Source organism: Corvus moneduloides, chromosome 3 (genome assembly GCF_009650955.1).
Source record: "Corvus moneduloides isolate bCorMon1 chromosome 3, bCorMon1.pri, whole genome shotgun sequence".
In the NCBI taxonomy this organism is placed as follows: Eukaryota; Metazoa; Chordata; class Aves; order Passeriformes; family Corvidae; genus Corvus; species Corvus moneduloides.
This window is the reverse complement of record NC_045478.1, coordinates 46,948,599-46,976,239: the sequence shown is the minus strand read 5'-3', so window position 1 is coordinate 46,976,239 and position 27,641 is coordinate 46,948,599. Positions and strand designations below refer to the sequence as shown.

At 37.4% G+C, this 27,641-nt stretch overlaps 1 protein-coding gene across 6 annotated transcripts in view; it reads left to right on the top strand.

The window, feature by feature from the left end:
* ATG5 (autophagy related 5) overlaps window positions 1–27,641 on the top strand; it is a 76,044-nt gene that overhangs the window by 1,635 nt on the left and 46,768 nt on the right. For 5 of the 6 annotated variants that reach the window (XM_032101368.1, XM_032101369.1, XM_032101367.1 and 2 more), the window contains exons 3-5: window positions 4,668–4,795; window positions 11,269–11,347; window positions 17,093–17,255. In XM_032101368.1, coding sequence (XP_031957259.1) covers window positions 4,668–4,795; window positions 11,269–11,347; window positions 17,093–17,255 — 370 coding nt within the window. Of the gene's footprint in view, window positions 1–4,667; window positions 4,796–9,165; window positions 9,295–11,268; window positions 11,348–17,092; window positions 17,256–27,641 lie in introns of those variants that run through there. The other variant, XM_032101372.1, reaches the window with a different exon arrangement.

Below are 27,641 nucleotides of genomic sequence, written 5' to 3'. Positions count from 1 at the left end.
GACCTTTTAATTTTTATGGGATTCTGAAATTCTTACGTTTTATCATATCCCATTCCACAAGAGAGAGAAGTTTTTTTTTCTGTGTTCAATAGCATCTTTGTGTCATCAGTTTCTGATTTGCATGTGTTGTTTTGAAACATGATAAACTATTAGTGCTTTTTGTTCAGCAATAATAGTACTCATCTTTGTATATTTTAGTTCCATCACTGGTAAAAGATAAGCACTTTACTTCATATTTGACCTATTGCCAAATACATCTAAACTACCTAGAAGTCTCAGACTTTAAATTATACATATGAGTTAAAATATGTTTGCATACTTTGTGTAAGAGCTACACAAAAGTATGAGTTAAAGTTTAGGGGCATGCAGCCTTGATCTGTTTTACATGGGCATGGAAACCATGAAACCACGTTATCTTCGTGGTATGGCCAGCTTTCTAAGTCAAGGAGATGGTTTTAAGGTTGTAGGATTTCTTTTATTTACTCCTTGTAAAGTGTGCTCAAAAATTCTCAATGCTTAATTCTTTCTTTCTGTGAAATCTGGTTACTTACAGATTACAGTTCTAAAATTTTAGCTTCTTCATTTTTCAGTTCATGTTGGAGCTGATAATACAGCTTTGCGTCTTTGGAGGGACCAAGGATTTATAGTAGTATGAGGCAGAATAGCAATCAAGGTTTTAAATCATGGTATAGTTCTGATAGTCTCAGAGTGTGTCTGCATTAATGTCTTTGTTCAGATCTGGAGTGCATTTAAAATAAGTCTTCATTCTTTCCACTTCCTGTGCCCAGGCTGGCATCACAGAGCAGTCTGATAGCCCATGGGCCGTATCATTTTCACGTGAAGCTGAAGCAGCAGATGGGCTTCAGCTGCTAATGGACATTTGGTGTATGGGAGCAAACTTGCGCTAAATCAAAGTAAAAGATCATCAAACTCCCTAAAATTATGGGTTAAGTATAAAAGTATATGTAGTCAATATTCCAGCCTTTGACATCAGCTCTTCGGCTTTACTTGTCTCTCTCTTAGTTGTTAGTATAGATACATGCTCTGTATTCCAGACTGCCTTTTGTAAATGGAAAGACTACGTGGGAAGGAAATACTGCCATCATTAAGCTGAGAGAGGATAAAGGATTCTGCTCTGAGGAACTTGCTTTATGAACATGAAGGATGACATGGACTTGGAGGGTGAGGGGTTAGAAAAACAACCCAGACAGAGTCTGTGGGATGGGTTTTGGTTTGTTGTGAGTGGTGTGACAGGAGAGCCATGTCTGTCAGATGGGTTAGTGCAGCACAGGAGTGATGCATGTGTGTGTCACCTTCTGGCACTGCACGGGGATAGGACAAGTAATTGAAAATTAACTTGTCTATCTTTTGGAAAGAGTAGTGACATAAAGACTGGGCAGCTCTGGTAAAACACTGTCCTGGGTCTTGCTACAGTCAAGTCAGGTAGGTTTCTGCAGTTACACGAGAAATGGATACATAATTTTCTTTGGAGTGTTTCAAACAGATACTTTTGTTTTGAGTGACAAAGTATTTAGGAACAGTTAGGTGGAACTACTTTTGTTGCTGATTTATCTTAAAATTGCTATGCATTGTATTTTAAAATTATATACTGTTTGCCTCTTGGTGCAAGCAACACTTAGAAAGAAAAGAAGGAAAGAAATATACAGGAAGCAGAGACTCATTGGCTGAGACTTGTCAGGTGTATAAAAAACAAAACCACAGCAGGGTACAGTCTTAGAATGATGCTCTGCCCAAGGGACTGGTCTTTAGCAGGACCACTCTTTAGCTTGCTCGATGTCAAAAGTATTATTTTGTTAAGATGTCTATAGGAGTGAACAACGTGAAGCCATTCCACATTAGGATGCTTTGTTTCAGCTTCCTCAATACTTTAGCGATCAGACCAATCCAGTTCCAGTTAAATCTGTAATTTTTCTGTTTTAGGGCTTTCCATGTAAAAATACTGTATTTTCTGCAGCAAACCCTGCGGAGATACCTGGAGAGGTACTCTGTTTACATGAAGTTATATTGCAAGTATTTACTTAGGCATTCAGAGTTCTTTGTATTTCATTTAACCTCCTGATGAATAAGAAAACATTCCTGGTTATTGTGATGAAATACTGTAGCAATATACAGTGTGCAAAAGGAAGGTGTTGCAGTTTGTGTAATTTTTGGGGATGGCATTTAGGGATGCCTGCGAGGATCTATTCTGCTTGGTGATGTATTTGGAGATTGAATTTTCTTAATTTAATGAAGAGAACTCATGATCTTATTCGTTATCTTTCAGTGGGTGGGGAAGCGATATTAAAAGGGGTAACAAAGTGAAAATGTATTTAAACTGCTGATTTTAAAGATCTCACTTAACAGATTTAGTATACTTGTAAATCTCTAAGATAATTAAAGCTAGAAAAGTGGTAGAATTGGATCCTTTCTCCCATTGAAGGGGAAAACTATAGCGAGGTAAAAGAAGTGGGGAGACCAAACAAAGAACTCAGTAGGTTCTACAAGTGCTTAGCATCTCTGAAAAACAGGTAGTCCCTCTTAACCCGATTAACTTGGATTTTGTACAGTTTTTGTTGAGGCCTTTTGGGAGTGCTGGCCATGTTCTGTTAAATTCAGTTAAATGCCATTGGCTATTGTCTGTGGTCTCTGTGTTGAAGTAGAAACTGGGTTGTTCTTTCACAATACAAACTGAAGTAGAATATTTTACAAAGGAAGCTATGCAGTTTAAAGGATTATGCGGAACACTGTTGCAATAAATAATGCTTTAATATATTTATCAATTCCAGCATGACTGTGCTACATGCAACATGCTGAAAATTGGCTTTTGTATGAGTCCTAGTAAGTTTTATCAGAGTACACCAACATTAATTTAACTGTACATATCATGCAGAAATAACATGAAATTATTACCAAAAAAATATAGGTTTGATTGGTATAGCCTGGACTGTATTGTCTCAAGAACAATCAGTGAAGATAGGTGGAATGAGATAAATAAAGGATAAGCTTATGTTGTCATTCAAGTCATTAAAGTACCAAACAATTTTCACTTGAGTGTGTACATAACTTTATCAAATTTATTGAGCTTGTTTGCCTTTTGAAAATTAAGGCTGTGTTTTGACTACATTGCTCCTATGAAACAAGGTAGAAACGATGTGATGGTGGTAATAAAAGCAGCAGTTGGAAAAAGAAAACCATATGGTACATGAAAAAAGGAGTGTTAACTGACACGATGGCTGTGATAGTGGTGAGACTTGGCCTTATGTAATTTTATATAATTGTAAAATTTAGCTGTGTCACAGATGTAACCTAATGCGGCATTATCAAAAAGATGAATCTGTTCTTCCAGGAATTTGATGTACTCTCCATACTTCTCTATGGATTGGGTATTTATGAACTGTAGTATCATGGCCAAAATATTACCTGATTTATATATCAAACTGTGGTCTAATTATTGGAGAAATTATGGAAAAATGTTGCAGCAGAGATCAAGTTTTCTGTCAGGCAAAATATATCCTTACGTGGTTTGGGATGTCTGTACCACAGACATTCACTTAGGGCCTGGCATTATTCATATACTATAAAGAAAATACTTTTAAGAAACAACACTGGTTATGAGGAATACTGGAAAACAAGTGTTTCTCTAAACATGCAAAATATAATTTATATATACCTTAGGCCCATCTATTTTATTAACAATTATGAAGCAGAACTTTACAGGATGAATACTATTAATTTAAAATGTCTGCTCTAAAGCAAATTGGTATTTTACAGGGAGGTTAATCTTTATTCATTGAGACACAGAAAAGCATTGTTTGTTAATGCTTATGGATTGATTTATTTCTAGTAAATGTGCCACACAGTCATCAGTCAATGCACTGATTGCTACAGAGTGCTTAACCACTCCTACTAGGCATGAGACTTCAAAAAAAATGATGGTGGGGAAGATATTGTAAATAAAAATAGCACAATGTTCTGATTTGGATACTATACACTTGATAAAAGAAGACAGTATATGACAAAGCTGTAAGAAGGTGTCTTGTTTCAACTAATAAAATATCTACAGTTTTCTTTCTGATTTTAGTTGCTGGGTGAAGGTTAAGTCGTGGAAGAATAGTAGTCTTGACTAATAGGTTGAGTTGGCAAACCCAGTGCAAAGAAAATGGAACTTGCCAGCTATTGGAAGTACAAAACATTTGGAAACCAAGCCCTTAAGCATCTAGTTTTCATTCTTTTTTTTTTCCTTGTGTAGGAATTTCCATTTTGAAATAATAGCTGATACACAGTTGCTCATTCTTTTCAATAAGAAGTTAGAATCTCTTCTGACGTGTTCATATGAAAAAGGTTTAAAACTTCATTATTTAAATACAGAAAAGCAGAAATTGAACTCCAATGTTCTCCCTCCCATCCCACTGAAAGAATCAAGAACTTAATTTTTTACTTTTTTTGTGTTAATATATTAGATACTGCTATTCTGCATCTTCTGAGTACACCATTTTATAGCCTTTCATTGACCATTAATAAGTAAACTGTCTAAAAGACTTCTTACCTTAAAAAGGGGAAAAAGAGAATGCTAACTGAATTTTGGTTGTGAAAATGCATACTTGTTACAGGTCTTTACTACTTCATTGTATTTTATTTACACTTAAAGTTTCTGTAATTTTTTTCAGTTGCTTTTGCCAAGGATAAGCTACTTGACACTGGTGACAGACAAAGTGAAGAAACACTTTCAGAAAGTTATGAGACAAGAGGAAGTTAGTGAAATATGGTTTGAATATGAAGGTACACCACTGAAATGGTGAGTTTATTGAACTTTGTACTTTATGCGGTTTATCATGTAGAGAGTTCCCAGGTTCAGCACAGTGCCAGTAGTTTTCCTAAAGTAATCACTCCCTTGGGTTTCAAAGATGGCAGAAGAGGAGGAGGGTAAGAAATGCATGTTTTTGGGGAAAAACAAAAGAAGGTTTAATGTTGAATATATTTTTTTATTATTCTGCTTGAATTTTTAGTGTATGTGTAAGACAGGGTGTTGTGCTGCACTTACTGGTTTTGTTCTAGTTGTTAACCATAATTCAGAATGCCTGTGGTTCTGGCTTTACCGTTGCTTGCAGTAGAATTGCCAAATAAATCTTTAACATATTCCACCTTCCTAAAAGATGTCTAATAACACGGATAGGAAGCAATATTTCTGGAGTCTGAATGCAAATAGCTTATATGATCGAAGGTAATAAAAAATGAGTAGCCTTTTCTTTTCACCGGTATAATATGTGCTTGCACTGTAAAAATCTAATATTGATCTGCAAGCTTTTGTTTTATTCAATTAATTCAACTTTACTGAACTAATTGCTGTTGATTCTGCTTTTATTCTGTTCTATAGTCTATTAAAATTATCTTCTTTTGGGGTTTTGGTTTGGTTTTTTTGTGAGAGGTTAGGGATTTGGACTGACATTGTTTCATTTAATTGATTTTCATAAATACTGTTCATCAGGTTTTCTACTTCTGCTGTTAAAGAGTTTTAAAGAAAATACTTTGAGAGCTGCAGTGTTTGCTAGTTCTGTACAGGTAGCATTAGCCCTCCAGAACTTAGTATTTTGAATGATGAAGAGATTTTTATCTCTTTTTATTTCATGTATCATCATAGGAAAGAAAACTAGTGGTTTTTTTATCTTACTGAACCTGGATTGTCTTGGGATTAGCAAGCATCACATCATGGAGTCCTTGTAGACTTGGTGATGCAGTAGATCTCTTCTAGTCTTTTGTTTCTTTGAGACCAACCTAGTGTAAACCTTGAAAATATGTAAATAGAAACCCATAAAAACTAGCTCTTTAAACTGTTATTATAACTGACTGGCAAAACCAACTTTAGACATCTATTTAAATTATGTGGAATTTAGCAAGAAATGGTTTCTTACATGCCATAGTAACATTGAGTCATGGATACTACCTAAATAAACAGCGAAGTACCATGTTTATCCCAGTGTGTTCATAATCCCAGGTAAATATTGGGAGGAAACTTGTTTTCAGTGAAGTTGTAAAAAGAAGGGAAAGAGAGGCTTTGTACCTGAACCATAAATAGATCCATATTTTCTGTAAGTTTTCAAATACCATGATGTTTAAACCAGAATAAAAAAATCCAAACTATAGAATATAGGTATAGAGTAAAAATATAACTTGTAATTCTAAAATTAAGTGAAGAGTTATTAAAGTCATTGAACACAGAAATGAAAATATATAGTGTAATGATGATCTGCTAATTAAGGCTCTCATCTTTCAGAAAAACAAAGCATAATCTGCCAGGAACAGCTCCACTGATTTTGGTGGAACTGCTTTTCTAAGGAAAGTGCTATTTGTAAACCAGTATTTTAGGAGAATGGTAGTCCCGTAAAGAGCCAAAGCTGCTTCTGGGGAAGACCCAAACACCAGAACTGAGAATTAGATGGAGCTAGTAGTTGGTGGAGAAAGAATAGTGAGCATTAATGTTTAATCTTTTTAGCTATGACTTGTGCATTCAGAATCAAATAGAACTTGTTAATAATATTGTTTATTCTAATTATTTACTTTGCTCTGTGAGGTCTTATTTCTTACTGTCTGTGCAGTTTCACACCTGGTTGGGGTGAAGTCTATGTCTGTTCAGATGCAGCTCTTCCATTTTTCAGTGAGATTTTGGAGGCAGTCTGAAACATAGTTTCAACTTCAGGCTTTGCGGTGGTGGGTCAAGTTCCTAAAAGAGAGTGAAGCTCTCAGGGCCTGGAGTTACAGGGGCCTGGGTTCTTTCTCCTGCTGAGAGTGTTGGGACAAGGAAAAATGGTTTCTTTGCCTGCAGGAGGTGTGTGCTGGGGGGGGAGGGTCTGTGTCACCAAGGTAAGGAGTTTCAGGAAGAGGTTATCAGACTATGCAGCATTAGAGACTACAGAAGGAAATGGATCAAGCCTCAGGCCATCCTGCAGCAACAGGAGACTAAACCTACAACCACACTGAAGGAGATGCAGGCAAAGACTGTGATCACTGGATTAGAAAACAGTCTCCTAAGATTTGGAAGAGCTGGAAGCTTATGACTTCTCGCAATAGGACTGTTCCTTCTATGCTTGCATTTCTGTGAGTACAGCATGGGTTCGGTGCTCTGACTGCATGTGAAGGACTGAGAGTGCTGTCCAGTGATCCATCTGATGTGGCTGAGCCTGAACTCTGTAGGGGCACCAGGAGGAACTGAAAAATTAGGTGAAAAGTCCATATTCTGCTTCCTGTCCTTTCTCCAGTATTTTTAACTCTGCCATTTCATGGTCACTGCAGCTAAAGCTGCCACTGATTATCACATCCAGAACTCTGTCTTAATAATAAGTAGCAGATTCAGCTTTGGGTTATGTCTGGTTCATCCAGTGTCTGTATCAAGAAATCTTGACTACTAGTGCCCCACTGTGTTGCTTTTCCAGCAGATGTCAGAGATTAACAGGAACCAGAATCTGTGATGTAGACATTACTGAGTTGTTTAAAGAAGACTTTTTTTATTTTCTCACCTGGATTGCATGATCTGTTGCCCTTACTAGTCCCTCCTCTGTTCCTGAACCACAAGAACTTAACCAACCTGTTGTCTGTCCCATTATGATGTCCCATACATCTAAGCTGCTCACTCACATGGAAGACAACCCTCTGTCCTCATTTGCCCTGCCTGCCTTTACTAAGCAGCTTATGTCCTTCCACAGCAGTATTCCAGTTGTGCAAGCTGTCTCACTGTACCTCAGGTAGACCAACACTCTCAAAGTAATATCATAGCATGTGCAATGCTAGTTTTTCCTGCTTGTTTCCCAAGCTGTGTGCACTTATGTAGATACTTGTGGTGGGCTCTCTTCTACCTTCTTTTATCTTCTTTTGACATCTCCCTTGTAGCTGTTACCTTTCACCACTTGCTATCCACCCATGTCCATTAATTTCTATTTATCTGTTAGTTGTTATTCACACTCCTGTTGTTGATAGTCTAAAGCTCTCACCAGGCTGGGCAACCTGAAGGCATAGATACTTTTGTCTAACTTAGGTGGATTCCATCTCTCCCTAGTCGTCCATTATCCCCAAAGAGTGTCCCATGTCTGTAAAGGCCAAGTCCTTGTTGTTGCACCAGCTGCACAACCAACTCCTGACCTGGAGACACCTCTCTGAACCGGTCTCCTCTAATGGTAAAATTGTGGAGATGCCTCCTTGCCGCTAGAACTTGTATAGTTTACTTTTGATACACTCAGGGGTTCCCTTGAAGCAATGAAAATTTGTGCCCATGTGGGTGAGCAACAAGGACTAATAATCCGAGCAGAGGACAAACTTTGCCGGTCTGCAACTTTTTAACAAGCAGCAAACCTCTGCAGGTTATCAAGTGGAGTTGGCAGATGGGGCTCTTTCCCTCGTACTACGGAGTCTCCTAGTGCTATGACTGCTTCCTCTGGCTGTGGATGTGCTGTTCAGACAGCTCTGATGCTTCCTCAGAACTTCCAGCCTCTTGTCTGCCACTGAAGCTGCCAGTGGTTGGAGAAGGCCTGCCCTCTCTTGGCCAGAGGTTAAGGAAACTTTTCTTTCTGACCATCCAGGAGCTGCTCTGGCAGTCACACACTCAGACCACCTGAGCTGGGACCGAGGCCCCTTCACAGCAGGCAGCTTCAGGGAGCTGATGGGTGCCTCGCTTGACTCCCTACACACCCCACATAGTCAGACAAGGTTTCCTTACCCACTCAGCCCTTGGTTTCCCATAGCAGAGCCTCAGGCATCAGGATCCTTAAAAGACCTTAATCATGGTGCAACAACAGAATAACAGCTTGAGCTGGTGCCCCTGAGCAAAGACCCCAAAGCAAAGAACCCCTGGGCTTTTATACGCTCACAGTCTGTGTGTGCAATAGTGTGGGGATTCTCCTCTGGGTCATTGGCTCCTGCCGTGTCTCTGGTGTCCGGTCACCTGGCAGGGCCACAGGTCCCCGTGTCCTTTCCTGTGCAAAGGGTCGGCACCAGTTCCCGTCCTCTTGTCTGGGGCTTCCATCACCCAGAGCTCAACCTGCAGCTCCCTCTGCAGCTGCACACTGAGCTAATGGCACTGAATGGATTCCTCAACACCAGAGTTCACACAACTCTGGTCTTCCCCATCCTGTGAGTCCCCACTGACCACTCCAATGACTGCTGACTCTTTCTCTCCAGGTTCTCATCTCTGAGATCTTGGTGAAGATGCCATCAATCTCCATATCCTCCCTGATGCTGTGCAGCTCTCTGACCTCCCACAGCTCCTTAACTTGGTGACAGCTCCTCACTAATGTGCACCTCCTCTAGGCAAGGACATTCCCTCTGCTTGCCCCAACCCTCAGGAGAGGTCCCAAGCTCTGCTGGCACCTTGAGACCTGGAGAGCTGCAGCCTTTCTCAGGAGCCCTCCCTGAGTGATGCCACTCTGTGCTGGAGTAGTTTTTTCTGCAGATGCTAGGGGATGACACCTGCAGCTTGTTTCCATCCTGTCTGAGCACTTGCATATGACTTTCAGTGGAGTTTTTGTCCCTTTCGTGTGGGTTGTGTTCTAGACCTGGTAGTTGTATAGGTGCCTCTCTAGTACCAACTGGATGGATGCTTGACCCTTTCTGTTCATAAATTAGCAGAAAACAAAAGGTCAAAGCACCATTTATTTGATCAGGCATGTATCACCTCTGCAAAGCACTGGGATTTTACTGAAGAAATTTGATTACACTTTGTAATCTAAACTGATTAGAAAATACAGATGTAGGCCAAGACCTGATGCAGGAGTTTTTGTGTGGGTTTTTTGTTTTGGTTTTCTTTTTCTTAGTTATCTGTTTTGTTGTATAAATTGAAAGTAATGGAAGTCATTGTTCGTGTTCGAAATTTGTGTTTATCTAATTATCAAATCTGATTTTTATTGCTTAACTCACCTGGAAAACCACTCTTTCATGGAACTCTTGCTGAATCCCTGTTAAGTATTTAGGACATGATTGACAGTAGTAAAAAGTCTTCGTGGTAAAAACTTGAGCATTAGCAGTGAATCAGGATAAATCTGGATGTGCATTCTCTTTATTCTTTATTCTCAGGTAAGCTCAGGAATTGTAGTAATTTTTTGGGTTTTATTTTGCTGTTGTGGTGAATTTGTCTTAGCTTTGGGGTGGCTCACCCACAGAGGGTGCTAAAGCACTGTTGTGTGAGAGTTTACCGCTTTGGAAAATAGCTTGGCACAGGTGCTGTTAAAGCAACACTCTCGGTTAGTGCTCTTGGGACTTTCAAAACTTTTGTACATGCTTGGCTCTGTGACCTGTGATCAGTCCCATTTAATTCAGTGAAACTACTGAGTTTACAGTTCAGCATGTGTTTCTCTCTTAGTAGGATGAAAAGCTAGTAAGACTCTTCATGTTAGTTTTTGAAAGATAAAGAGACTGGGTCTTGATATGCTGAATGTAAAAAAAAAATATTTTATCAAAAATCTTGACAGTGTCTGTTGGTGAGAAAACTGAAGGAAGAGCTTTTTTTATAGTGCCTGTGGAGGTTTTGTGTGTGTGATATATGTTCCATATACTGCTAGGGGCTGTATATTGTAATGAATTTAAGAGACCAAGCTATGAGACAGAAATGGATATTTGCCAGAAGAAAGCTTTTTTTTTTGTGTGTAACTCCTTAACTCCTTTAATCTAGAATACCATTGAATTACAAAACTCCAATTAATTTTTTCCTCCCCTTTCATTCTTTTTAATTTGATAGTAAAGATATGGAGTCGATATTGATCTGTCCTCTCTCAGCCCTTTTACAGATATGTGATTTTTTCACTTTTCCACTTATTCTCTACATTGACATATCAGGCATGTGGGAGAGGGAAGGGATGTTAAGGGTCAGTGTGGTATAAACGCAGGACACTCAAGCTTCTGAAAGCATCTGTGCTTTTCTGTCAGACCAGCTATTCCTGGTCTGATGCTTTTTAGCTAAAAGTACTGTTTTGGGAGGTTCCACAAAGCAGCTGTAGGCCACTTAAAGCTGTTGCAAAAGTAGCAGTGTTTTGTGGGCACAGCTTGGAGACCACTGGTTTAGATACTGAACATGTAAATTCCAGACTTGATTCTGCCTGTCAGTCATCTAAACTTGCCTGTGTAACTTTTCCAAGTAAGCAATAAAGAATGCCAATTGTGGGAGTCAAACAGCTATTTTGTGTGTGTGTGTGTGTGTGTGTGTGTGTGTGTAAATGCTGGTATGTTAACTGTGATATGTAGAATTAAATGCACAGCTTCTATATTAAATTAATATCTTGTCATTTTTAGGCATTACCCAATTGGTTTACTGTTTGATCTCCATGCATCAAATACAGCCCTTCCTTGGAGCATCACAGTGCATTTCAAGGTAAAACTGACACAGACCCTTTTTTAAGAACAAGTGAGCATAAGATTGCATGACATCTTGGAGCTAGGTAAAGGTTTTATAGCTATTTTATAAAACAAGTGAATGGTATGATTTGAAAGGGAGAATATTCATTGTTCAGGAAGCATATAAAGGTTTCTGTAAATCTGCAGCTATTTTCTGTGAGATTGTCCATCCATGAGATTAATGAGATTCCTTAGAAAATTATTGTATTATAATCTCAAAATCCAAGATTATTTTTCAAGATAAGTTATGAGACTTATGATATAAGAGAAGAACTTTCTATAATGTTCTTAATTCAATTGGTTTGAGTCAGATGAGCATGGATATGAGATGCTGTAGAAGTCCTTGAAGACAGGAATGCTGCTGTACTTAATGTTGGTCCCTTTTAGAGAACTGAGTGAAATGAGTTTGGTCTTGTGACAGCTTAGTCACAGGAGAAGCATTATTTTGATTATGCATTGTAAAACCATTAGGTATGACTTAATAGCACTACTGATCTTTGCTCAGAAGGGTACTTGAGCAGGGTTAGCTTTGGTGCAGGATTCTTGCATGCCCTGAAATGCATTGAGACTGTAATTCCACGTATGTTTTGAAGTCAAAAGCACAACTACAAATCATGATATTTAGCTTTGAAATGTTAATTTCTCCATTATAAAAGAAACAATGCAATAGGAAAGCTGATCTGAAGGACAATGCTACATTAATAGGCTTGACTTTAGTGTGTGAAAGATTTGAGTGAAATGAAAAGCATATTGGGAAGCACTTGTGTTGAACGTTTTCATTGAAACAATTCTCGAAGGTGTGTTAGAATAGCTTTTTCTAACAGTAATCTGATTCTTTTTGGAAGTGTACACTGAAACCATACATTCTTATATGTATTTCTACATGATGAAACTTCTAAAATGACTGACTTAATGGATCTGAAGTTGGGGATGTTTTTGAAACCATTATAATTGCTACATTTGTCTGATAAATGTCAGAGACCTGGGATGAAGAAACTTCCAGAATGTTCTGAAGAAAATGTAGGGCATCTAGTTTCATAAGTCATGGTTTAATTGTTATGTTCTGAGAGCTCTGGGATATTAACAGTGGCAATGTGTGGATGTTGCCATCACAAAGTAGAGGCATCTGGAGAATTAAGTTGCAGCACCACAGTACTTTTTAATTTCACACAGCAACATAAATTTGACTTTAATGTCCTTGTGTTGCTGCTTGCCAAAAGCTCTGCTACTTTAAGTTTTTCTCAAAGGTATACATTAAAGATCAGCAGAAATAATTAACTGCTAAGGTAGTATCATTTAAAAAGTTGATGTAATTTAGTAATATAATACTGTGGAGTTAGCACCTGCATAATCTCTCTTCCTATTTTGATGTAATCTGAAAGTTTTATTTAAATAAAACTCCTCTGAATCCTTAAAGTCAAAACATAACTGAAAGATATCAAAGTATGTCAAAATATTGAAGAGGTTTTCATGTGTTACAGTTCCTTACAGCTGAATAGTTTAGGTGTGGGATTTCTGACTTGAGTATTCTTTTCATTTCTGTGTAGTTATTTGTCAAAGAGCCGTAATTTTTATTTGGCTTAATCAAACAGTGTTAGATTTTATGGGGTTTAACTTTTGTTGTCATGGCTGTCTCCTTTCTTCTACCAATGCACGGAGTCAACAACAGATCCTTCAAGCATCTGTAAAGAGTGTTTTTCAACTTTTTTTTTAAAAGTCAGACTCCCCGTCTCATGTTTCTTTGTTTGATGTTAAAAACATGGAAAAGGTTTATTTCTGTTCAGCAAAAGTTTTCAAGTTGATAGATGCTTGTAATTGTCCTGCTGTGTTATGTGTGCAGACCAAATCATAAACACGCTTAGTTTTTGCATTGAAGAAACAGTTTGTTAATTTGTACTTCTGGTATGCAATAAAATTACATGCATTGTATCTTGTAAAGTTGAAAAACAGTTGCATTAAATAGTTGCAGAAGGATGAGGCTGAACAGCGTACTGGGGTGTGAGAATCATGAGAAGATGTAGCCTGGGAAGTTGCTTTTGTTACCCAGGTGTGGCTTTATGGGAAGGAGGGAAATTCTATCCCTTCCTGTTACAATCATCTCACCTTACTCTGCAGCCTGCTAAACGCTATTCACGTTCTCAGTGTAACCACCTCTCCAGATTTTGGGCAGTAGATAAGAAGTGGTGAACTGGTCTGGAAACAGTAGTGCTATTGGAGGGGAGAGGAAGTCGTGTGTGCCAGGGGAAAGGCTGAGGTTCTGCTGAAGCCATTGTCTGCTGGTGCCTGCCTCTCCACCCATGACCTGACGTACAGGAGGAGAGACAGCATCTGTCTTTTTGTGACAGTCATCATCTTTGTGATTTTTTTTTTTTAGGTGAAAATTGGGTCAGGTGGAATGGAAAGGAAGTACTTTTCCATGTAGCATATGGATAAATTGTGGAACTGCTAGGAGATATTGTGGAAGCCAGAATTATAAATGGGGTTTTTTTGAAATTAATCTATTTAAAGGAAAGACCACTGATGGTAACTAAACACAAATACATAGATGCACCCCCTGCCACTGGATACATTCTTTATGGTTTTTAATGACCTATTTTCTGTAAATGTAGTCCAGTGCAGCAAGTAGACTGTCACAGGATAAACAGATGTTTTGTGAACTAGAACTGAGAGATAAATATGGGTGGAATGGAGTTATGAAACCAGACTGTTGAAATTGCCTGTGATGTTTTTGGTACAGTTTTATGTGAGAGGTCATTTAGTACTCCTGTCTGTACAAATGATACCTATTTCTTTGTGACCAGTTCATGCTGCAAGGGTCTACTGGTATGTGATAATAAAAAACAGAACTCTCTGAGCTTTCTAAGAAAATGGGAGTCAACCCTTAGTAACTTTTCTTTCAAAGATGCAGGACATGCAGGGAGTAAGACACCACCAATAAGAGTACTTGAATTAAAGCTGCCTATGTTATCTGTTAATACGTTTTGCAAATCTCCTAGTTGTACAGCCAGGGGTGGCTACCAGTTTGTTTACAATTGTCCCTTTCTTCAGGGAACTGAATAAAATTATTTATGATGGATCACTATTTCTTCAGGTTGAAAGAAGGCAAGTAGAATTTTAAAAAAAAATACACATGATCCACATTTAAGTATAAAACTAATTATTTTGTGCCCTGATTGATAAATCAGTGGGGATACTGTGTTTTTTGTTGGCAGTCTCATGTAGGTGAAACTGTTTCATATGTTTCTTGCACACGCGCAGTGTTTTTTTCTAAGTTGTCACTTTCATGTTTAGGTTTTTCAGCTTCTACTCACAGTACTTCTTAGAAATGTGTCAGTGTTTTCCTACTAAAGGAAAGAGTACACAGCACTGAGATTCAAAAGTGTTTTCCAGTGTTTCACAGTGTTACTGCTTAGAGGCTGGGAAAATTAATCATGCCATACCTAGTTCTACTACTGTGTCTAGATTCTTTACACTAGCTTAACTAGCTCTGACCAATTTTAAATAGATCCTTGCTGTTCTGCAGACTACACTGTGTATGATTTCTGGAACTCATCCCCACGGAGTGATGTTCCCTGCAATTTGAATTTCATTGGAAGAAGGTCAGCAGGAAGACGTCTACCTGTTGAAAGAGAAGAATGTCCCAAAAAAGACCCTGCAGTTCAATATTTAGACATATGTGTAGTGAAACAGTTGTAACAAAACTGTTGTTTTCTTAAACTTAGCTCAAACATCAGTTTTTAACTGTGAAAGTCAGTTTCTAGGTTCTTATATTACTTGGCATTAGGTACATACCACTGTTTTTTCCTTTGTTTTGAGGGATGCCAGTGTCTCATTTTGAATTCTTGCACGTAAAGAACTTTTTTGATCTTTAAGTATGCTATTTCTGTCTATTTGTTTCTTCTGGATTGGTTACAAGACTTTTCATTTTTATTTGAGTGAGTAAATTGAACTTCTGAAAGTATTTTACAGGCCTATGCAGATGTCAATTGGCAAGTAACAATCCCAGTAATGTTTTCCTAGTAATCTTGGGCCCAATTATGCTGAGACACTCAGCTTTGTAGGGTAGAACAGGAGCAAGATCTGCCCCAGAAGAACTTTCCTTATTGTTGTGTCTTTTTAAATGTCTTTTGCTTGGCCATTCTCATGTGAGAAATTAGATTTACCTCTGTCCTCAGATTTCTAGTCATCTTAACATGCATCAGTCCTAACAGCAGCACTCCCTTTTGCAAGTTCAACACCAAACCATGTAAACTTCAGTGGAAAAGATATTAGGAATCTTTTCTTTAGGCCCCTGTTTTTGGAAAATACTCATCCTTTTGATCCACAGTTTCCAGAGTTTGGGTTCTCACTGTCATAAGGAGGAATCACTATATGAAATTTCATTATTTAATTTCCAACTCTTCTCAATAACTTAATGAGGAGGGAACTATCACTGTTATCCTCAGAATTTCCTTCAGGTAAGGCAATCCCCAGCTCCCTTTTTTGATACTTTGGGTTTCTATATTTTGAAGGGGTCTTCACTATTTTTCCTGGGTTTATGCGGGGGAGTGAAGGTAGGGTTTTTTCCAGCATTAGATTTCTCCTACTTTGACAGGTTAACTATGTTGTAAAAGCCTTTGAAAAATATCCCATTATATGTACTTGTATTTCCAAAACGCTTTTGACAATCCCTAATAAAAGCTTTTTAAAGTGCCAATTTGTTATGGGTTAAGAGGAAAGGGCCTCTGTTGGAATAGAATGAGAATTCAAGTATAAAAATGTGGCAAGCCCTTGTTAGGAAAGGGCGGTACTGATGATGCCACCACCCTGGTTTGGCTCTGAGGTTTGCTTCATTCAGCATGATCATAAGCAACTGTGAAAATAAGATGAATAAGGAGGGAATAAAGGTGGGTTTTAAAACTTCTGAAAACTAAAGGACTGGATTTGTGTTAGTGAATGCTTTTGTTCTTATAAAATGGCAAATGATAGTAAGTGTTGATAGAAGAAAAACTGGAGGAAGGCAAACCACAACTTCTACAATACTGGACTTCTGATCAGTTAATTTCCAAAGAAATCTTTTTTGTGCCTGAATGAGATTTACTATTATAACTCCTTAATAAATTAATTAGGAGAGGTAGATGTCATTTACTGAAGGGATAAAAGTTACCTGAGGAATGGTAGTTGTACATCTGCAATGCTGAATGCTGTGTCCCAGTTCTAGCCAAATAAAAGGGGTCTAAAATAACATCACACAGGCTAGCAGTAGTCATGTGGATTAGGTGAAGCTGGAGCTGACAAAGATTTCCAGTATCTCTAATGAAAAATGTTTATAAGTGGCAGATATGCTATAGTTGATATATTTGGGTGATTCTGCTTGGTTTTCAAGGAACTGCATAGAAATGGTTGATAAAATATAGAGAGCCAATATAAAATAGGTGCTTGTCACTTACTTCTCATCATTTTCTCCTGTTTATTGTCTGAGAATTGAATATCTGCTTGAAAACATGTTAAAATTCTGGTTTTACAGAAAGTTGTTCAGCTTTTATTTTTCCTGAAACATTTTCACTGCAACCTGTTTCTTGTCAGCAGAGTGAGAGAATGGTTGTTACATTCTTCTGTAAGTAGAAGATGCCAGTGTGCTTCTTTTGCATAAATATATGCCTGTTTAAAATTAGCACTTATTTTTCATCATACAAGGTATGTGATGCATTTATTTTTCTTGATCTGTCATTTCTCTTTGTAGAATTTTCCAGAAAAGGATCTTCTACACTGCCATTCTAAGGATGTGATTGAAGCTCATTTTATGGCTTGTATAAAAGAAGCAGATGCTTTAAAGCACAAAAGTCAAGTCATCAATGAAATGCAAAAAAAGGATCATAAGCAATTGTGGATGGGATTACAGAATGGTAAATACACACATCAAGTATTAATTATATTCAGGTCAAACAAACTAATAAGTAATTTCTTCAAATTTTAGTTATTGCATGAGATATAAAACGTCACTGTTCTGCAGAATTTTTGTCAACTGTCATGGAAAGCATTGATGGTTTTGGTGGTGTGTTTTTTTTTGTTTTTTTTTTTTTTTTTTTAATTAAAGTCATCACTTTGGTGATAATTCAAATGTGCCTTGAGTTATTCAAGGATTGGATTGTGACGCTGTTTTAATAAACCAAAACTACCAACAAAACAAAATAGATAAGTATTTTCTAGTATGCTTTTGTGCAAATGATGGTCTTTATTTGGGAGACACCTGGGGTGTAAGTGTTCAGTATTAGCTGTCTTGGACCATACAAGAGATTGTGTCCTCTAGTTAATGCTTGTGGGTTGTCAGTGGTAAACAATGCAGGTAAACTTTAAAAAAAGTTGTCCAGTAGATTTAATAATTTTACTTTTCTCTCTGCCATTTTTTAAAATTGCTTTATGTCTTTCACAAGGACTTCTGCATAGATAAGTATTGACTTGAAAAAGTCAGCAAAATAATTCAGAACAAGATCTTATAATTAGTGTTCTTACTTTGCACAGATGGCATAAATCTATATTGCAGCACAAAATAAAACTTCTGTTTTTAGTGTCTTCCATATCATGGTTCTTAGAGTCCTGTAAGTTGAAAAGCTTTTGTAAGTATTTCAGAAACTGCTCTCTAGAATGGGTGATTATGCCACTTTTATTGCATTTTTCTCATCTTCTGAAGCTGTCACTTATATTATCACTAGTAAATTTATTTTCTGAAAGCATTTTACTGTAAGCATGAAGATGTTTATTCTGTGTTGAGATACAAAATACTGAACGCTTAGTAATAACATCTTCCCATATGTGTATAAGAAAAATTAAATGAAACAGAAGAACCTTAGAATGCAAGAAGACTTGAAGCATGCTTTTGGCTTAGACAAGAAGGTTCCAAGTTAGTTTTGATTTAATGTTTGTATTTAGTGAGTGTGTGGCATTTTTTTCCATTGCTGTTTAGTGGCACTGCCTTTCATCTTAAAGGTACTCCAGTGATAATTTTGAAGTTGAATGCTTATTAGAACTCTGCTTTCTATTTCTTATTTAATTGGAGGAGAGCTAGAAATTGAGGGATTATCTTAATTTGCCATTTTAGTAGTAGGATCTTGAGGAAGGCCGTGCATACCTGCAAATTTTATCAAGTAAGAAGTTGCACTTTATCTGGTTCGATTCCAAATACTTCTTGAGAGATTCTGTATTGCATAGATAATAGTCAGCAAACTTATTGATACTGTATTCAATTTCGTGAATTCACACTAAGTAAGAGTTCTGGTCCAGTGAAAGCCAAAATCAGTATAAAAAATAGAAGTTTCCCTAAAGCTTATATCATTACAAGTCAATTTAAGCAGAAATGTTAATAATTCTGTGGGAAAAGAAGTATTTTGCTCTAATAGAATTTGTCTTGCAAGCAGTTTAGTTCAAGAAGCAAAAATCTGTGCCAGCATAATTTTGTTTTCTATTTCAAAAGATTATTATATTTATTGCAAAAAGAAATTCTGTCACTTCATCCCTGTACTGAGGTGTTCCCAGCAGTGCACTTTATGTGCTTTTTTATTAATGCTTTTTAAAATGAATACTAAAAGACCTTTAACATGAGTTACACTGTGAGTGTAGAGTTACAATATGAGTATAATAATGACAGAAGAGTGGACTAAATTATGAAACAGTACAAGTTAAAGTTCTTTTAACCAGAAGTTATAGAAACTCAATACTCTCAGTATTTAAGGTAAGAGGACAGATGAACAGCATGCTTTATTTTTTTGTGCTTGTCGTAGGCTTTATCTTTTCATTGATTATTTGTCTAAGAATATCTTCAGTTATAGGGAAAGCAGATTTTTTCTGTTTTGCTCTATAATGTTAAGAACAGAGGTTGCCTAGCAAAATTGATTTCAAGGTTTCACTGTACTTAATGAGAAATTGCACCTGTGGAATCTGACACCTGAATGAGAAGTTTAAGCAATCTTTTGAATACTTTCAAATGCTAATTTTAATTTCTCAACTCTTCATAAAAGAGAAACAAGAAAAGCTTATGAAACCAAGAAAACTCTTTTTAAGCATGTTGTATCTTTCAATATGTTTTTATAGGCTTTCATTTGAGATGTGATAATTTTAAACCACTTTGTGAAACAGAATGAATGACCACAAAAAAAGAAAAGAAAGTAGCATTTGTGATAACTGCTTTGTAAGTAAAGATACATCTGCAGACCGTTTTTTTTTTTTTTACAACTTCAAACAATTTTTTTCAGTTCTTAATTATAGGAAGTGTTATTTAACGAGTGATAGCTGTACTTAGAAGACATGCCCTGAATTTACGCTTTTGACAAAAACCTATCCAGTTTTATTTATTTGGAGAAATGTAACTCTCAGGTAATGTGTAATTGGGTATAAATGTTTCTGCTGAGAAGCCGCTACTTGAACAGGTAACGTGAAACTTACCAGTTGCCTGTAGATGGCTTTTAAGAGAAGAGCTGTAATAGTGAATTTGTGGGAAAATCTTGTGCTGGTAACAGCTGGTGGTTATTCATATCAACCTTTACATCCCTCCTCCCACTATTTCTGGTTTTATGTTAATCTGATACCAAATCAGGAAAGAAAACATACTCTTCTATTTTGTGCTGTGGTTTTTCTTGCTCTTCACAGACAATTTTTGATTCATAAACCAGATATTTCTTAGCTAGAACTCTTCTTTGGGACAGGTACATTTTTGACCAGCGTCATGGATGTCTGTCTGTGGTAGGGAAGTGATAAAAGCAGACTGTGCACTTATACTGACCTTTGTTCCTTTGTAAGAATTGTTAAAATTCTTTGGTTAGAATTCATGGAAAATGTTACTACTGTTTTTGCTTTAATCGAGTTATGGCCATTTTTACCATGGATAAAGAGGATTTTCAAGTGGGTGGGTTATTTTCTTCTTGCCTTTTGTGTGGAAAAATAAAGGCTTTCAGCTTTGAAACTCCAAGACTCTATGGGCCTACTGATGACTCAGGATCAAACGAATGAAATCCCAACTCTTTCTAGGGGGAGAGCGGCATTTTTTGCGTGGTTCAAAGAATTAATATCTCTAACTTCAGTATATAATAGTTCTGATAAATGAGGGGATTTAGATTCAGCACATCTGCTTTTTATCAGTTGTGGACTAACAGAAGCAACTGTACCCTGAAATTTTCACAGGCATCCTTTTATCACCAATGAAGACTGGACTTGGTAATTCTGATACATGAGTGGGAGAAATAAACAGTAAAAACCCATAACCATTTTAAGGTTTCTTTTATATATTATAAAATATAATGAAGTCATTATTTTACTGAAAATATTATGGAAAAAGAATGTAATGCTCGTTCATGCTGTAGGGCTTACCAAAAGTTAAGTGGCTGTATTGAATTGTTTTTATTAGAGGAGAAAAATCCTGCAAGCATTCAGAATATACAGTATTTTATCTTTTAATCATGTGATCTTTCTTGTCTTACTGACAGAATTAAGCCTGTGTTGTCTTGCATTTAGTTCCAAAATTTATCTAAACTATTCTTGGGTTTTTGAGAGGCAGAAGTTGTGTTTGTTCTCAATTATCAAATTTCTGTTTAGAAATGTTGGAACTGTGAAAGGAAGTGTCTTACAATATCAGCTTTTCTTGTGGCGTGTACACCTGACCCACTCAGGTTTGATAGGTGTGTTTCTCCTCTTCATAGAGAGCTGGTGGAAGCAATGCTGTTCCTTACCTTATGATGAGCATGCTTTAGTAGCTGAGCAAATCTCTGTGATCTCAGCTTGTAATTTAAAATTTGCTTAGAAAATCTTCTGGAGTTTATCAGGAGAATGAATAAAAAAGCTGTTAGTTTTTAAATCACAAAGCTACGTTGTTTGCTTCTTCCGTGTATTGCTATCAAAATGGGGAGTTCTTTCCGTGTTCAATCTGTGGAGGTTTGGTTAACTGTGAAGAAAGATTAAATAATTCCTTTGAGCTTTGAAAGCAAGGGTATTGGTTAAAAGAGATGTAAAAAACCCAATCCTTACCTCCTGTTAATCCTTACCTTACCTGTTAGTTAAAAATTTCCCAAAATGCAACAAGTTGCCTTATAATTAGTGTCAGTATCTGCTTATTCTGGAGTTAAGATAGCACGGCACACCCCAAACATCAGTGCTGCTGATACCATGGAACTGAGGGAATGTGATTTAGACAGCCCTGCACAAAGTCAGCCCAGTACTGGTTTGGTGTTGAGCAGGGTCTGGTTTCGGGCAGGCTGGACCTGCAGAATGAGTCAGCTGTGTCAGAGCAAGCCTTCCTGGGGATGTTTTTGGTTTTTCTTCCATGGCGGTGGATTTTGTTTGGGGTTTGGTTAGTTGTGGTGGTTTTTCTGGTAATGGATTGTGACCTAGACCTCACTGTTAGTTCTGCAGTGTTTATGGGATTGTTACCCTTTCTGCACAAATGACTAAGCCAATGCTCCACTTGCATGAGTGCAGTATTGTGAGTCTAAACTGCCATCCCCCTGAAACTGCTTTTGACTTTGTTACTCCTCTGTGCTGGCCTGGTATCTACTTGAATAGCTGCCCTTTGCTGCGGCACAAAGGTGGGGAATTGATGGCAGCCTGCATTCCCCGTTGGCTTTCTCTTCTCTGCTCTCAAACAAGAGGGCAGAGCAGGTCTGCTCTGTCTGAGGCCAGTGAGAACTAGTGGGTCTCAAAGGAGAGCATGAACTGTATGAAGGCAGAGAAGGAAGGAAAGCAAAAAGTAACACAGCATGCACAATCCTGCTGAAGTCTCTGCTATGAGAGGAGGTTGCTTAGAGATAGGCAGACAGAGCTAGTGTTTCTAGCATTTTCACCATCTGGTGTTAGACGTCCATGTGCCTAATAAAAACCATTACACTATGAAGGAGCAAACTTCGAGGTCTCTTTTTGCTGCATTCTGCTTTTCTTCCTCCCCTCGCTCTCAAAATAAGTCATTTCCTGAAAGATGTGTATGGTCTAACTAAAATTTAGAGTAAACTATCTCTAAAAAACGGACTTCACTTTTAAATTTAACTTTCTTTAGTTGTTGAGGGTTTCTTGTTTTTCAATTTGAAATGCATCTAAGTTACCTTCTGCTAGTAAAGTCCTGAATTTATTAATATGCATTAACATAAAGGTTCCTTAACTTTTAGGAAAAGCTTTGTTTTAGAAAAAGCATAGTACAAGGAAAGCAAAGTGGGTTAGAAGGTTACATGCTGTTATGCTGCTCTTTTTTCATGTATATGTAGAAAGCATAATTAGAGATGAAGAAATCAAAATTCCAAGGCTATCCTAGACATGGAGCAGAGAGCTGGAGGATGGATAAAATTGTCAGGAGTCCTTTTCCCTTTGACTTAGGAAAGTCTGTAACAAGCACTGCTGCTTAATTCCTATACAACCTGTAGGCTATGTGTTTCAAAAATGGATTATACTTGTTGGTCATGAGAGCTTTCTTTTTAGTTTAAGTGACAGTACTTCCCAAGATCATCTGCTTTTTGACTATAGAGAAAGCTTAAATTTTGTAGGATGTATGCATTTTTATATTTGAATAAAAAAAAGGAAGTAGCCCATCTTGATGACTTTCTTTGCCTAAACCTTTTCCAGGTAAACTAGTGACCTAGAAATAAAGGGAGGTGCTGTTAAGGAAACCGTGTACTTAAAGTGAAACTTCTGGTTTGTGAGTACGTTTAATAAGTGAAAAGAATGTTGGTAAGATATGGCTCCCTTGTGTATACTATAAGAAAATAGGGGGGAAATGCCTTTTTGATCTGATAGATAATCTGAAGAATGACATGCTGCTTTCTTGTACAGTTTTCAAAATGTCCTCTTATGTTGAATGTTGTTACTTTGCTATCTGTGACAAGAAGAATATTTTCATGTATTTCTGTGGCTTCTGCTACATTAAGTCAAAACTGTTCTAAGGTCCTGTCTCTCCATATCTGATAGTGACTCATATATGAAGATAGCCTGAACAGTTCAGTAAACTTGTGTTCCTTCTTCAGTGGTGGATTTGTATTATATACCATGATCTTTCAAAATGCCCAAGTGAACTAAGTGTTTAATAGCAAGAATATTTTAACTGTGGCAATGTGCAAAATGGAAGAGAAAAGTCAATATCTTAATGATGCCATACCAGTACTTCAAGCTGTGCTCTCAAAAAGGCTGTCACTAACTGTAGTAGTCATTGAGAGTCAGATATGTACCAGAATCTTCCTGAAGTCCTTGATAGTTGTAATTATCAGTGTTTTTATAAAACAAGAATATGAATGGTGAATTTAGGTGAACTAAGTAATTTAGAGACAGGTCTTTAAAGAGGTGAGAAATTATAGTAATCAGCTTTAAATAATGTTTCTGAATAGCAAAGTAATCGTTTTTAAAATGTTCAAAATATTTATGTCATCAACAAAAGCTCCTTCATGCTTGAGGCATACCACACAAGAACTTAACTTTTTATAAAATTGGTTAGAAATAGCAGTGAGCAGAACTATGCATGCATGCAGAGTCTTAGTCTTCCTGGGAACAATGTGGAAGTAGTATTTTTACTAAATTTTGAGAAGACTTCTTTTTGGCTATAGCAGTTAAAAGCAATGCTTGTTAAAATATGAGTCAGTAGAAAAGATGCTTGCTTTAATGTTAAGGAAATACACTTCGTATCCTTGACTTTCAGCTGCAGCTCTCTGTATCCTACAGTTTGATTATATATATATCTGTGACAGATTAACCCTTACTGAGTTTGTCTGTGACTGAGAGGAAAAGTTGGTGGGAGCAGTTGGTGGATTGGAGGACAGATCTGCCATTCAGAGAGATCATGATGGGCTGGACCCTCCCCGAGCTGCAGACAAGTCCTGCACCAGAGACAGGAAGAAGCCCATACGTCATCGCAGTCTAGGAACTGACTGGGAAGCAGCTTTCTGGAAGTGGGTAATGGTGAAGAAGAAACTGAGTTGAAAGCCTGTTGTGTGGTGTTGAATAAATAAAGATTAAGTGGGGAGCTACTCAAGCCCTTGTGTCCCCTCTTGGCTCAGCGCTTGTAAAGCTGCACCGGGAGTGCTGTGTCCTCTTGGGACCCCAGGCCAAAAGAAATGTGGGCAAACAGAAAAGAATCCAGCAGAGTGCTGGTAAAATTATTAGGGGCTGGAGCATATGCTGTGTTAGAGAGTGGAGGAACTGCCTTGTTCAGCCTGAAGATGAGGAAGCTAACGGTTGATTTCATACCAGCTTTCCACTACCTGAAAGGAAGGCCTCTAGGGCAGATGGAGTCAGACTTCTCTCACTCTTGTCTCCACTGGCAGTGGAGCTAGGCAATTACCAAAGAAAAAACAGTTACTAGTTACAGCAGGAGAAAGTCTGATGGGACCCTGGGAAGGGAGGGTGGGGTGGGGTGGGATGGGATGGGATGGGCGGGGGGAGTGAAAGTGGTTGAGTTGAAACCCATGGAAACAATCGAACTTCACTGGGCGAGGCCTTGAGCAAACTAGTTTAACTTTTTGTGGGCAGCTCTTTTGGGGCAGGGTGAGGAGCTATTATTCCAAAGCTTGACCTCCAAAGGCACTTCCAAACTAATGTGGTTCCTGTACATCAGTTCTTGTATGTCGGTCTTTGGTCTCTTAGTGCTGTGTGTGATTCTGCCCAAGTACTTCTATGGTTCATATGGTTGTTAGACAGTGGTGAACCACTGAGAATGGGCAAGTTTTGTGTTTTTTAAACTTCGATATTGGACATAGTTGTATGCAAGCTGTGAGTTAGTATGGCTTGTGTAGAGCTATGGATACAATTTAATTCCAAGCTTTCTTTTTAATTTCTATTAAAAATTAGTTTTAAGATGAAACCATGATAGTCCAGACAAAATTGTGCATATGTGCTACCCTGAGGGCTGCACCAGTTTGTTCACTTCTTTGACTTTCTAAAAAGATACTGCAATACAAGAGCCATGAAATTAGTATTTCCTTTCTGGATTTCAAGTCTTTCCCTCATTTTTGTATTAATTCCTTCTGTTTTAAAAACCCTTTCAACAGCCTTCTTGAAATATGTCCCGTCCTAGAGACTGATAGTTTGATAGCAGTTGCATCACTATCAAATATAGAAACAAAATAATTCCTTACTATTATGATACTTTTGTTGATAAGGTTAAAGATTAGGATGGGGTTTTTTAGTTCTTTTGCTTACTATGCTGCAGTGGGAACTCCATTTTAACTGTCTATATGCTCTTACCAGGGTTTTTCTCACTGCAAGGTATTTGTAGATGTATTTTTCCATTCTGTAATAATTGCTCAGATTGTTTGTGTACGCAGATTTAGAGCTATGCTGCAGTGAAATGCACATGTTGATGGTGAGCACTTGAGCAGTGCCCTTTACCCTCTAAGTGATCCATCCTGTTGTAGCCTCATGTGGGTGAAGGAGACGTGTCTAACTTCAAGATCCATGTGAAATTTCAAGTTGTTTGAAGCGTGACAGCACTTGAGTTTCAGAAAATGACTGTAAGAGGCTAGTATGAGTGAAACTAATTTTTGTGGTTGCCTGAAGAACATTTCAGGCTGAGACCCAGGGGCAAAAGAGACCCAACCTTTTAGCCCTTAGCTTGGACTAATCCTTAGTTAGCACTGCTCACTAGTAAGAGGTTCAGCACTTGCTGTCTATTAACAATAAAGTATGATGGGATTACCAAGAACTTTTTAACATAACAAGGTATAAATTTGGATTAATTTCAATGACTACTAAAGGATCTCCAGTCTGGTTTAACGGAGGAAACAACAAGTCTCGGCGTTTCCCTGTGTCAGTAGTTTTTTCAGCTGTTTCAATGGGTACTTTAAAGGCATGAGTAATTTTACTGACAGGTTTCTGAACCCTACATGCATAATGCGGCATACTGTATTTGTAAATTTATGTTTGAGTTTACTTTGTTGCTTAATGAATTTGTGTACTGAGATTATTGTCATGGGTGACACTAAGTCTTTGCCAACTCATACTTTTTTAAAATACATAAAAAGATTAATTTCAAAGTTCTCCTTAGATTCTGTGCATCTCTGTAGTAGTGAAGGCTAATGTCTGTCTGGCATTTGGGCATTCAGTGACTGCATTTCTAAGAAATGAATAGTTATAAATATAAGGGACTTGGCTGATAAGTTTCTCTTCTCAATTATTTGGTTATAAACTTTCTGAACTTTGACATAAAATACATGGAGAAGTTTTTAAATTTCATTTTAGGCAAAGTTATATAGCAATTATCATCTCTTGTTTAAGAAATATGATTAGTAGAGTCATGCAACTTTTATACTGTCATTAATCTCACTTCTGTTCAAATCTTACTGTCATTACTTTAAACATTGTTATTCAGATATGGACATCTGCCTTTTGCGAGTACTGCTTTTTGCTAATACAGAAACTCTAACACTTCAAGCAAGCACTTTCTTAAAAACAGATGGACTGTGAAAAACAAAAGAAATCAGATTTGACTGTTACGGTGGTTTAGGTGTCATGCAGACTGCATAAGCTTTTCATGAGGGAGGGAGACAAATGTGTAAAGTGCTTTTGCTGATAGGTGGAGAACTCTTCCTTGTTTACTGGCTTGATGAAAACTCAGTTTTGTTTTGATTGTTAAATTTCTGGCCAGCACCTTCTGTCTTTGTCTTGTCTAGCCAATAAACTAATGAGTTCTTATAGCTCATTGTAGCACTAATAGCTTCCTTGAGACTTTGCAAAAACAGGGGGTACTGATACATAAAAATGAGAGAAGGAAGAATCCTTTCGCTTAGATTTTTAAAGAGATTGGGGGGGATGTTCGTCAGTGTTATGGGTTTTGTTTGTTTATTTTAAGCTTTGAGTCTTAAGGATTCTGTGAAAAGCAGTCACTTTTGCATTTTGTACTTTTGCAGCTTTAGGATTCTGGCAGTCAGCCAGTCTGCTAATAAAAGCTCTTGCCAGGTTGTATATATCAGTATGCAAACTGGATAGCTTTTTTTCTGCTGCTTGCTTTAAAAATTTGTTTTAGTTCTCTTACACCCAACTCTGTTTCCTGTAGTAAAAATACTGTATCCCTGGAAAGATGTTTGGAAGACAGCAATATAAGGTTGTGAGGAGGAATTTGTTTAGAGGTCTTCAGACAGTGCTGTACACACAGTGGAGATCTGTCTTAAGATACCTGACTCAATTATGTCTAGCTAAAATGCCTGGGATATCAGGTGGATTGACAGAACATGCTTGATTACAAAATGCAGCAAGTTCATAATTCAACTGTTGCAGATTTATCACTGTTATATTTGGAAACTACAGAAACAATTAGAACTTCGAACAATAGATTGTCT